Genomic DNA, 13,453 nt, shown 5'->3' on the forward strand with positions numbered 1-13,453 from the left:
TGCTCGTTACAATAAACGAGGAAAGGAAATAGCCGACCTTTTACTCACACATGATCTATACGTACACAATAATACTCACACCCCAACGTTCGAAACGTCAACACACGGGAAGATTAGATCATCAATTATCGACCTCACAATCACACCCACACATAACGCACAACGCATTAACGAATGGTCCGTACATAGCGGCCTATTTCCACACTCTCAACACAACCCCATTACATTTACCTACAATCACACACAAAACCCAATAAGTAAATCTCACACCTACAGTACATTCATATACAAAACACAGAATGCAAACTGGCATTTATTTAAAGAGTCACTCCACACACATATTATTAACTCCGACACATTAGATATCGATATTTCAGAGATATCACCACATCAAATAGACACATACATAAACAACCTTACACAAATCATCAACAAGGCCTGTAAAGAGGCTTTCCCCGTACGGAAAGGCACACAAAAACCCAAGGCCCCATGGTGGAACGACCATCTAGAGGAACTTAGCGTCGAATGTCGCAGGCTTCATCATAAGATGTGTCGCTCCTCAAGGGGACATAACACACCATCCGCTGAACTCATTGCTCAATACAACACCGCGAAAGAAAAATACACTGCTTCAATGCACCATGCCTCCACACAAAGCTTCAGGGAGTTCTGTGAATCACAGGGAAAAGAGGACGTTTGGTCTGTCACCAACCGCCTCCTCAAAAAATCCACCCCTAACATACAACCAGGCACACTCCGAATTAATAACACATACACCAAAACTGAGCTTGAAACAGCTCAATCACTACTGAACCATTTTTATCCGACTAACCTTCCCAATACGGAACCTCGACACCAAACACTCACTGATTCAACTGACTTCCCCCCGGACACGGCGGATGACCCACCCTTCACTATACAAGAAATTACACATGCTATTGAATCTATCAACCATAAGAAAGCGCCTGGTCACGACCACCTAACCAGCGACATTTGCCTCACAGTAATAAAATCATACCCAGAGCTATTTCTTAAATTACTGAATCGATGTATAGAGACTGCTCACTTTCCTACCCCCTGGAAGGAGGCAATAGTTAAAGTCATACCGAAACATAATAAAACTGACTACACCTCACTCACATCTTATCGCCCCATTGGCCTCATCCCCGTGTTCGGGAAAGTCCTCGAAAAACTCATCACCAAAAGGGTTACATACAAAGCCAACAAACTAGGCCTACTCAACGACAAACAATTCGGCTTCACTGAACAAACCGGAACGGTACAAGCGATCCACTCCGCCCTGGACATAATTAAAAAAGCCAAGCGCAACAGAAAACAAGCCATTGCAGTATCGTTGGACATCAAAGCGGCGTTTGACAATGCTTGGTGGCCGGCGGTGCTCAATGGACTCAAACAAGCTCAGTGCCCAGCTAACCTTTACAAAACTCTGCGAAGTTATTTATCGCAGAGATCAGTTACACTACACCTCGGCACCAACAAAATTACTCAACCCACAGAAAAGGGATGCGTACAGGGATCTGCATGCGGACCAATTCTGTGGAACCTTATCGTAAACGATCTTCTCAACAATGTTAACTTACCTACAGACTGCTATCTACAAGCTTATGCGGATGACGTCCTACTGGTCGTCACTGCAAAGGACCCACTTAACATACAAAATCTCACCAACACATCCCTTGAAGCTATCCGCCTATGGGGTCAAAGTGTTAAACTACATTTTGGCCCCACTAAAACACAACTCATTGCATTTACACCACAATCCGAACACACTCATATCTTATTCGATAACACCCCTCTCACATTCAGTAAAAACATAACATACCTCGGCGTCGTAATTGACAATAAACTTCTATTCAACGATCACTTAAAACACACTATACACAAAACACTTAACATTTTTAAAAAACTACAAATCTATGTACGTAACACATGGGGCCCACACCCCGAAAACGTTCGTACCATATACTCAATGGTTATTGAACCGATTACTACATATGCCTCCAGTGTTTGGGGACATATTGCATCCAAGAAAACAGTCAAATCTAAACTAATAAGCCTACAGCGCGGCTTTGCTCTCAGAGCCATCAGAGCATTCAGGACGGTTTCCGCCAATGCAGCGATCGCCCTGGCCCGTTTTACCCCCCTCGACCTTAAACTCCTTCAGGCAGCAGAGACTGAGACCACCCGCATAAACAGACACACAAACAGACTACCCAATGATATTCCAATCGAAACCCCCGTACGTTTTTCCGACCTCCTTCATCCCGCAGAACGAACCCCCATTAAAATTCTATCAAAAGACGCATACGCAGATCTTGAACATCAACACTTCCACCATATTTACACCGATGGCAGTAAGCATGAAGACGGCTCGACTGGCGCTGCGCTTGTCGTATACTCACCAAACCCCCCCTCACTTACACACAATGACGAACAAACACATAAACACACATACACAAAACATATCAAATTACATAGCACCAGTTCTGTCTTCCAAGCAGAGCTTATCGCCATCAAATACGCCGCATTGTATCTACACACCAAAAACATCACACACGCCATCATTTTTACAGACTCACAATCATCCATAGCGGCACTTAAACAATACACCAATACCCATCCGATAGTCACCGACATACACAATACGCTTCATTCCATAAATTTAAACCCCACCCCTAATATATATTTCCAATGGGTTAAAGGCCATTCAGGCATATCAGGTAATGAACTAGCCGACGTCGCGGCTAACAAGGCAGCATCCCTACACAAATCCCCCGATCTCATTTCCTGTCCCATTTCCCATATTAAGAACATTATCAAACAAGATATTAAAATAAAGTCACAATCTAGATACATAGATGAAACAACCGGCAAATTTACTAAAAAATTGTTTCCCCAACTCTCTAATATTCACGCATTCTTTCAATCCATCCCCATATCCTTTCAAATGACCCAGTTCCTTACCGCCCATTCATTCGCAAAAAATTATTTACACAGATTTCATATTACTGACGATCCTTATTGCCCCTGTAACAACTCCACCACTCAAGACCTTATCCACCTTATTTGTGAATGTCCCAGATTTTCCTACCAAAGGAGAACCTACGAAGACATTTGCAACCATATTAATATTGATCCATACAACATCACTGAAATCATCTCAAGAAACACATCCTCTAAGTCATTTGAAAAATTCATAAAATACATAATCAACAACCTCAAAGAATTTAACAACACTTAAATACACCCGTTGCATTTGTACATTCAACCTTAATTTAAAAAATAATCTTAAATATCTCTCGATATAAGCACGCTATGCTTAATATTAGCTTATCTAGACCAAGATTATTTCATAGAATCAAACTACCTATGTACACTCAAATCTTAATTTTGTGAAAAAACTTTGTCAATTGTTTCATACTCGCAATGTTAACGCATGTTCTAATCTAGACTAAGACTGTCCAATTTATCTATACTATCCATTTGTACATTTAATTCTAAATCTTAAAAAAAAAAAAAAAAAAAAAAAAAAAAAAAATAACTGCAAATATCATTTAATACAAATATGCTATGTAAATTTTAGTCTAATTCTAGACTAAGACTATGTACTCTAATCAAACTACTCATGTACAACCAAATATTTTAATTTTTAAGAATAACTTTAAGTTTTTGTTTAAATTTTATTTTATTTCAAGAATTGTTTTGAGTATAAACTGTTACAAATTCACACTTAATAGTGTGTTAATACTCAAGTTCAAATTTAAATTTGACAATACTATTCTTATGTACACTTAATTCTAGTTTCTAAGAATAACTCTAAGTTTTATCTGTTATAATTTCGTTTTATTAACTCCTGTTCAAATTAATACTTAAATTAAGTAAGTATATTACAATGTAAGTAAATAAATAATATCCTAAGGTGTAATAGATCTGCAACGGAAAGTGTAGTATCACATAGCTCCATCTGTTGCAGACCTAAACTATTGTATGTAAAATAATATATATAAAATTGTTATTTTCTTCTCTAATAAAGATAACCCCTTTCGAATAGCTTCCTCGGCCACGAACCTGACGGTGTCGTGGAGTAGGCCACTAGGTGAAAAAAAAAAAAAAAAAAAAAAAAAAAAAAAAAAAAAAAAACCTAACCTAACCTAACCTAACCTAACCTAACCTAACCTAACCTAACCTAACCTAACCTAACCTAACCTTTTTTTTTTTTTTTTTTTTTTATGAAGGAGGTTAAAATGCACAATTGCAGGCCCGCGGGCGTATGCAGTCGCTACCGCGGGGACTGTGGGGATGGTTATCTCTTATCCCTCTGCTAACCAGAGGGGAGAAACCCGACCCACTAAAAATTCCTCCTAGGCCCTCCATATCACCTGCAGTGCCAGACACATCCATTCTGAATGAATGACATCTGGCACCGCATTGAATTCCCCGGGGGTCGCACAAGGCATTCAACCCAGGGAATTCAGGCGAATATGTCCGCATAAGGGCTCAACGACGGCGCAGCTGAACGCTGTTGGGCGTACGCTCTTCGCGTCCAGCCCCCGCGCCCACGCCACGCCTTCGCCGAGCACAACCCCTCCGGCCATCGCCACACACCTCCCGCTGACGCTCAGCAGCCTCCTTCTGCAGCAAAACGCGCTCACAGAAGAAAGCTACCGCTCGCCATGCCTCTTGGCTACCAAGCATTGCTGCAACAACGCTCGGTAGCGAGAGGTCCGTCCCGATGACCGACACTAGGTCGTGGCGTTGCCTCGACCAAGTGGCACATTCAGCCAGGGTGTGCTCCGCCGTGTCCTCCGGGGCGCCACAATGGTGGCAGATGGGATGGATTTCCCGTCCCGCCACCCTGTGCAGAAACCGTCCGAAGCACCCATGCCCGGACAGCATCTGCGCCATCCGAAAGGACACAGCCCCACCCGGACGATTCACCCATTCCCGTAAAAATGGGCGAATCGCCTCCACTGTTCTTAAACCCGCCCTTGGCATAGCCAGATCATGGGCCCACCTATTAAAGGTGTCCTCCCTGGCTTGCCTCCTCGCTGGTCCGACCAATTCGGCCCATCGGCCATCTGCTCTCGTCTCACACTTGAGACGATACAGGCCACTTAGGGCCACCGCCTCGAACTCCCAGGGCGGAGTCCCCGCCAACAGGCACGCCGCCTCGAATGAGACAGTCCGATAGCAGCGAGCTGCCCGAACCGCCATCACTCGCTGCGGCCTCCTGAGCAGGGCGCGGTTCTTCGCCCCCAGCCTATCATCCCATATTGGGGCCCCATACAAGGCCATACTGCGTATGACACCGCAGTACAGCCTCCGTACACTCTGCTGAGGGCCCCCAATATTAGGCAGAAGCCTTGCTAGCGCCCCCGCTGCCCCCACTAACTTCCCCCCGAGAGCCTTAAAGTGGGCCTCAAAGTTCCAGCGACCGTCCAAGACGAGACCAAGGTATTTCATCTTGGACGACACCGGAACCCTTACTCCTTCCACCATCAGGACCGCCCCAGGAGGTGGACCATTCCTAGGGCCATGGAACAATAGGGCGTCCGTCTTATCGAGAGACACCCTAAGTCCCAGGGCCCCTATCCGTCTAACAGTAAGGGAGGTGCCAACCGTTGCAAGTCGAGCCACCTCCCCATAGCTTGCCCCACTGGCCACTACGAGGGTATCGTCTGCATAGCAGAAGACGCGCAATCCTGGCAGAAGCGCGCCCCGCAATACCCAATCGTAGGCCATGTCCCACAGGAGTGGCCCTAGGACCGAGCCTTGAGGTACCCCACACCGCACAGGGTGGTAACAGACCGTGCCCTCTCTATTGGAGTACACGATCCGTCTCTCCGCAAAATAGTCCCCCACTATCCGGCGCAGATACAGAGGGACCTCAAAAAATTCAAGGGCCTCTCCAACCACGCCAAAAGGGAGACTATTGAAGGCATTGGCAATATCTAATGATACTGCCAATGCCCTTCCACCCTCGCTAACCACCCCACCGGTGTGAGACCTCAGGTCCCGAAGAGCATCTAGCGTCGACCGACCCGCCCGAAAGCCGTACTGTGCCTCGCTCAGATCCGGCCCCTCAACAGAGAGGTGCCGGCACAACCGAGACGCCACGACCCACTCCAGCGCCTTGCCCGCCTCGTCCAAAAGGACAATAGGGCGGTAAGCCGCCGAACTGTCCGCCGGGCGGTCCTCCTTCCGCACGAGACACAGTCGTCCCGTCTTCCAAGCCACCGGGAACCGTCCACCGCGCAAACACGCAGTGTACAACTCCCGGACGGAGACCTCCATATGAGGGAGGACTACTGCCAGGACACGCGCATGCACACCATCCGGGCCAGGTGCTTTCTTGCGGGCTTTGAGACGGGTAAGGATAGCCTCCATCTCTATATCAGAGACTTCCGGAGCTATCCCTTCCTCTCCGCCCGCCACATCCCCCACAGACGCCGCCATATTCAGAGGGATAGTGTCAGAAGGCAAAGGAAACAGATCCGCCACCACCCGCTTCAGGAAGGTCGGTTCCAGACTCTCCACGAGAGGCATCCCCGTACCTTTCAGCCTCTTACGAGCCGATCGGTAGGGGCGCCCCCATGGATCATCATTCAACCCCCGAAGCATCTCCTGATGAGTCCTTTCCTTTGCCTCACAGATAGCCCCCTGGAGAGCCTTCTTGCGATCATTATAGATCAACCGAAGGCCCTCCGTGACATTGGGGCTATCTCCCCTCCTCCGGCGGCTCCTGTAGTAGGCCCTTCTGGCCTCACCACATGCGCCTCGGAGATTGCCAATCTCCGATGTCCACCAGTAGACCGCTCTCCTCCCCTTCGGCGGCCTCCATTTTGGCATTGCCGCATCCGACACCCTTCGGAGACTTAGGCTCAGTCTGCCAGCTCCTTCATCTACATCCAGAACACCAGTGGGCGCACACCACCCCTCGACAATTGCCACCTCCTGCGCAATCTGACGGTCCAGTCGGCCTATGGGCCAGCGAGGAAATCTCATCCGAGTCTGCCCCCGCACATCCCACCTCATCGAAGTGGAGACCCACATCTGGATATAACGATGATCCGATAGGGTCTCCACTCCGTCCAGCACAGTCCATGCCGTCGTTACCCGGGCCGCCGCCGCAGAAGCAAGGGTCACATCCACCCTTGAACTGCCCTGTGGGCGGACACAGGTGGGCTCCGTTCCCTCGTTTAAGAATACGAGGCCCAACTCCGCCGCCCACTCCTCCAGAACCGGGCCCCTCCGACACGACACCCTGTCACCCCAGGTGGGAGACCTCGCATTAAGGTCTCCCATGAGGATAAGGGGCCGCGGAAGAGCCCCCCGTATGGCCAGGCCCAACCTAACCTAACCTAACCTAACCTAACCTAACCTAACCTAACCTAACCTAACCTAACCTAACCTAACCTAACCTAACCTAACCTAACCTAACCTAACCTAACCTAACCTAACCTAACCTAACCTAACCTAACCTAACCTAACCTAACCTAACCTAAGTCGCAGTCGAACCGCCGTCGCGTAAGCAGCAAAACCGTTTAGCTCCGCAAACTAAAAATCACAAAAATAGGATTTTTGTCGCGAAATAAACAGTGCGATACATCATTTTGTGCGTCTCGCGACGGCGAATCTAAATATATGAATATTGTCTAACAAAAAGTGAAGATAAGTGACTAAAAAGTTCGAAAAACAACAAAAAAGTGAAAAACAGTGACAAAAGTGAATGCGACGCGCAGATTTGATCGGTGACCTGTGCCGTTCTTCGCATCGCTGGATGCGCCTTGCTAAGCCGCATCTTTTGACACCAATCTTGGATTTTTACACCTAAAGGTTTTTGAGAAAATTAAATAAAATAAAAAAGGGGCGTGACCACTGGTCGGAGAATTAGAGCCGTCCCCCACAAGTGCTATACATCAAAAGACGCGGCTCAAAAAGACGAGTCGATTGACATATCTGTCTAAACTATATGCCTTGTGGAAAAATTTATATAACTAAAAAACCAAAAATAACCTAATAAAAAACAACTTAAAGCTCAAAAACTTAAAAAGTAAAGCGGTGACCCCCAAATTAAATAACGTCATTCGATAGAACTCACGAAGACGCGTCTGCTGAAGGGTCGCAAGGATTTTTCCCATCAAAAATAAAAAAGTTACGACATAAAAACCCAAAAACCACGTGGCACGTGGTCGGCGAAATCCGAACTTTCCGGAAAAGTGCGATACGTCGTTGGATAGCCCTCTGCGAGCTGAACTTAACGACGGTTCGAACCAGAAGATCGGACCAACCCGAGCGGAGCTGCAGCGACGGGAAGAAATCAGGAAGAAAACACAAATATCTCGGGAACGGTTGGTTCTTTCGCGTTTTTAAGGGCAGATCAATATATTAATATTATTAATATATTGGATTTGTCCGCCTGGCCCGCCCCTACCAGGATCGAAATTCAAAATTTTTAAACTCCATATTTTCAAAATTTATTAAATTTATTAAAAATTTCTAAAACTTTTGAAATATTAAAATCTTTTGGCAGTTAATAACTCGAAAACGGTGCGTTTTTCGGCAATTTTGGCAGCGGACTTGTATACGTAGTATACGTATACTTAGCAAGTTTGGACAAATTAGGGGAATATAAATATATAAAAAACGCACCTAACCCACGGACACGTCCGCCTGACCACCCATCAAAATAACAACATACAGGTGCGACGGCTCAAACGACTCCACTCAAAGAGGGGAGTCTTTTTATAGCTACCGCACCTAACTACACACACACACAAGTGACTTACACACACACACACACACAAAACACCATAAACACTAAGTGTGACGGCTCATTTGACTCCACTCAAAGAGGGGAGTCACCTGACAACCACCACACTTATACACACACACACACATTGTCGACTAGGGCGGACGGTCCAACGCGCGTATTTATTTATTTCTAAATTATACCAGCCCTTCCCGAGGACCTGAAACATACAGCTTTATTGACTGCCTTTTCCCTTTTGGGAAAAGACACTAGTTTTAAGTTAGACAAGAAAGTAGGCTAAGTTTTAATTGACGGTTACTACCCTATTGGGAGTAGACCCTAAAATAAGTTTTACTGTGTATTTAAATTGTATATAAATAATATTTACTGACACGGCTACTACCCTATTGGGAGTAGACCCTAGAATAAGTTTTACTGTATATTTTAAAAATTGTATAATAATAATATTATATTGACACGGCTTCTACCCTATTGGGAGTAGACCCTAAAATAAGCTTTATTGGATATTTAAATTATTGTATTTAAATAATATACTATTGACACGGCTACCACCCTATTGGGGGTAGACCTTAGACTAAGTACTCAAATTGAACGATCTTTAAGTTTTACTATTGACTATTCCTAATAGGCAAAATGCTGGGTCTACATACTCCACCTAAAAGTCAGACATCGGCGCCTGCCATCAGGCGCAGCATCGATAAGTGGGAGGAGGCCTCCAGCCAGGCCCCAAAGATGGCAAAAGAGGCTTCCCTGACTGGAGCGGGTGGAGGAGGTAAGTCTCCTGCTCCCGCTCAGGCCAGGGAAAAAGAAGCCAAAAACTGTTATCTAAAGGCAATGGCGCACCTGGCGGAGTCCAGGAACATAAAAACGGACATTAAAACAGGGGTACAGTCAGCTGTAAAGCGGCTGTACCAGATAGTCAAAGAGGCCGAAGAGGAGATACAGAAGAACCCACAACAACAAACAGCGAAACAGGAAAATGACCCAAAAATAGATTTAAACGAAAAGCTACACAAACAAATAGAAAGAATGGAATTGGAGAACAAGAAATTGGAAAAATTTAGAAAAAATATAGAGGATCTGGCAAAACAGAAAAATGAAAGCATCCTGACCGCGATTAGGAAAGAGTTGGAGGAAAAAGAAAAGAGAGAAATAGAAAGGCATAACATCTGGGAAGGGAAAATGAGGTCGTATGCAGAAGCGACGAAGGAAAATCTCGGTCAGGGCCAAAACCGAAAAGAAGGCCCGGGAGGACAGAAACCAACGCTGCACTCTGTCGTTGTGGCGCCTAAGAGTGCGACAGACACGGCAGAGGACACGATGCAGAACATCCGGCATCTGTTAAATGCTAAGGAAGAAGGCTGGCAGGTAGCAAAAATAAGAAGAGCCAGGGACGGAAAGGTCGTAGTGGGATGCAGGACGGAGGAGGAAAGGAATAAAATCAAAGAAAAATTAGGGGAAGAAATGATGGTGAAGGACACCTTAAATAAAAACCCATTAATCAAAATTAAAAATCTCCTGTCCTGCAACACGACAGAAGACATTACCCGGGCCATCAAAAACCAAAACAGAAATGTGACTGCACACCTGGAGGAACGGGACCTAGATATAAAAGAAAAGTACAGGAGGAAGGCAAGGAACCCTCTGGAGAGCCACGTGGTCCTACAGGTCACGCCTAAACTCTGGCAAGCTCTAACATTGGCTGGCAGGATACACGTGGACCTGCAGAGGGTTTGGGTAGAGGACCAATCCCCTCTGGTCCAATGTACTATGTGTCTGGGGTACGGACATACCCGAAGACATTGTAAAAAGGAGACCGAGGTGTGCAGCCACTGTGGAGGAGCCCATATGAGGGCGGATTGCCAGATCCACAAGGATGGAAAGCCTCCCAGCTGCATAAACTGCAAAGACACTAAGGGAAGAAACGCGGAGCACGGAGCCTTCAGCCAGAGCTGTCCAACCCGGCAGGGGTGGGACAAGGCGGCGAGGCTAAGCTACGCGTATTGTTAAAAAAGCCGAGGGCACCAACAATATTACCGGCTTTCTCCTGGCACAAGCGAACCTTAGAAAAAAGAGAATCGCGATCCAGGAGTTTATAAAAGAAGCGGGCGGTAGAAACGTGAAAATAGCACTACTCCAGGAACCGTACATAGGGGCCAGTAAACAGATGGCAGAAAGCCCTATGTACAGAGTAGTGCAGTGCGTACCCACTGGAGAGAAACCGGTGAAGGCGGCGATACTTGTTTTCGACGAACACATTGAAGTCTTTCAAGACAAGTCACTTATCACGGAAAACATAGTGGCTGCCGTCCTGAGAACGGACCAGTGGGAAATAGGGGTAATATCAGTGTACTTCGAAGGCGATGAACCCATCGAACCATACCTCGAACAACTAGGAAGCGTCACGAAAAAACTTAAAACCAAGATGGTACTAATTGGAGGGGACGTGAACGCATGGAGTGAATGGTGGGGGAGCCGAAACGAAGACACACGAGGAAAGGAATTACGAGGGTTCCTTGACGAAGAAGGGCTGAGCATCCTAAATTGTGGCAACACACCCACCTTCGACACCGTAAGAGGGGGCCGTAGATACACGAGTGCAGTGGACATCACAGTATGCACAACGGCCCTCCTCAGTAAGGTAACGAGATGGTGGGTTGATACTTCCATCACTAGCTCTGACCACAACACAATTTTTATGACTACAGCCCTTCAAAAACCCCAAACGCACAACCTACCGAAGACAACCCGCAAATTCAATACGAAAAACGCAGACTGGGAGGAATTTAGAGACAAGATAAACATGGAATTGACACATCTAGGACTGGACATAGAAACAATAAAAGGACAGGACACAAAGGCCGGGGTCAATAACATAGTAAAGGATTACACGAAATTAATAATAAAAGCCGCTGAGAAACATATCCCCAAAGTAAAACAAAGGAAGAAAAGCTTCGATCCACCCTGGTGGAACAAGGAAATAGAGGCCCTAAAAAAGGATATGACAAGAAAAAAGAAAAGGATCTCATACGCAGCTCCCAGGAGGAGAGAGTGCGTAGTAAACGCCTACCTGGAGGCAAAAAAGACCTATGAAGAAAAGATCGAAAGGGCTCAAAAGGAAGGGTGGAAAAAACTCTGTACGAAGCAAGAAGGGGAAAGCTTATGGGACAGGATATATAAAATAATAAGAAAGGCGGAAGGGATCAGGGAAGACACCACGCTAATAGAGAAGGGCATTTCGTTGAACTCCGAAGAATCGGTGCAGCTGCTGGCACGGAAATTCTTCCCGCCTGATAATTGCAAGATGGATGATGACATCCATCGAAAAATGAGGAAAACGGTAGAGGAAATGACCAGCAGCTTGCAGGGAAGTAGCGCTGATGAAGTGCCAATCACAATGGCGGAGCTCATCAGCACTGCTAGAAGCTTCAACCCGAGGAAGGCCCCGGGGGCCGACGGACTCACTGCGGATATCTGCTGCGCAGCTATCACGGCGAACCCGGAGGTTCCCTTGGCCATCTTCAATAAATGCCTCGAAGTGGGATGCTTCCCTGATCTATGGAAGGAATGCACAATAGTGGTACTGAGGAAGCCAGGAAAGGAGGATTACGCGGCCGCCAAATCCTACCGTCCAATAGGCCTCTTGCCAGTCATGGGGAAGATACTAGAAAAGGTAATCATCAACAGGATCAGACACAGCCTACTCCCCAGGATGAGCAGGAGGCAGTATGGATTCATGCCAGGAAAGAGCACGGAGGATGCCCTCTACGATATCTTGACAAAAGCGAGGAGCCACATTAAAAACAAGGAAATAGTGCTGATGGTGTCGCTAGATATCGAGGGGGCTTTCGACAACGCATGGTGGCCAGCGATCAAGTACCAACTAGCAAAGAAAGACTGTCCCAAGCAACTAAGGCTGGTAGTGGAAGACTACTTTAAAGGCAGGAAGGTGGTGGTCCGCTACGCAAACAGAGAGCATGTGAGGCGACCTGAAAAGGGATGCATTCAGGGCTCGATTAGTGGCCCCACCTTCTGGAACATCTTGCTCGACCCACTACTGGTCGAACTAGAAGAGGATGGGACATATGCACAAGCTTTCGCAGACGATGTTGTGCTGATGTTCAGCGGAATGGACACGCACTCCATCGAAAACCGAGCAAACGTTGCCCTCGAGTATGTGAGGAAGTGGGGTATCGAGAACAAGCTCAACTTCGCGCCACAAAAAACCAAAGCGATGGTCCTGACGCGAAGGTTGAAGTTCGATACCCCAAGAATAAGAATGAATGGACAGGAAATAGCATTAGAAAAGGAAATTAAATTACTGGGGTTGACTATAGATGAAGGGCTAACGTTTAACAAGCATGTGCAAAATGTCACGAGAAAGGCGGCTGACATACACAAAAAAGTAGCTAGAATGGCGAAGCTGGAATGGGGAATGACGGGAGACATGGTTCACCAGGTATACCAAGCCGTCATAGAGCCGATAGTAACATACGCGTCGGCAGCCTGGGCACCGACAGTTAAGAAACTGTGCACAAGGAAGAAACTGGAGACGGTGCAGAGGGCTTTCGCACAAAAAATAGCGAAGACGTACAGGACGGCATCGCTAAATTCCGCGACGCTATTGGCGGGGATACTGCCCCTCGACCTCAGGGTGGA

At 46.6% G+C, this 13,453-nt stretch overlaps 1 protein-coding gene across 1 annotated transcript; it reads left to right on the forward strand.

Annotated features, from left to right (window-relative positions):
- The first annotated feature begins 9,527 nt into the window (after positions 1-9,527).
- LOC125062614 lies at positions 9,528-10,808 on the forward strand. Its single transcript, XM_047668654.1, has one exon. It carries the CDS (start codon positions 9,629-9,631, stop codon positions 10,802-10,804), a length of 1,176 nt encoding a protein of 391 aa, XP_047524610.1. The 5' UTR covers positions 9,528-9,628; the 3' UTR covers positions 10,805-10,808.
- The last annotated feature ends 2,645 nt before the right edge of the window (positions 10,809-13,453 follow it).

This window comes from Pieris napi, chromosome Z (assembly GCF_905475465.1).
Source record: "Pieris napi chromosome Z, ilPieNapi1.2, whole genome shotgun sequence".
In the NCBI taxonomy this organism is placed as follows: Eukaryota; Metazoa; Arthropoda; class Insecta; order Lepidoptera; family Pieridae; genus Pieris; species Pieris napi.

Excerpts from the sequence above, each read along its gene's own strand:
- LOC125062614 (XM_047668654.1), top strand. The coding sequence starts at position 9,629 with ATGGCGCACCTGGCGGAGTCCAGGAACATAAAAACGGACATTAAAACA.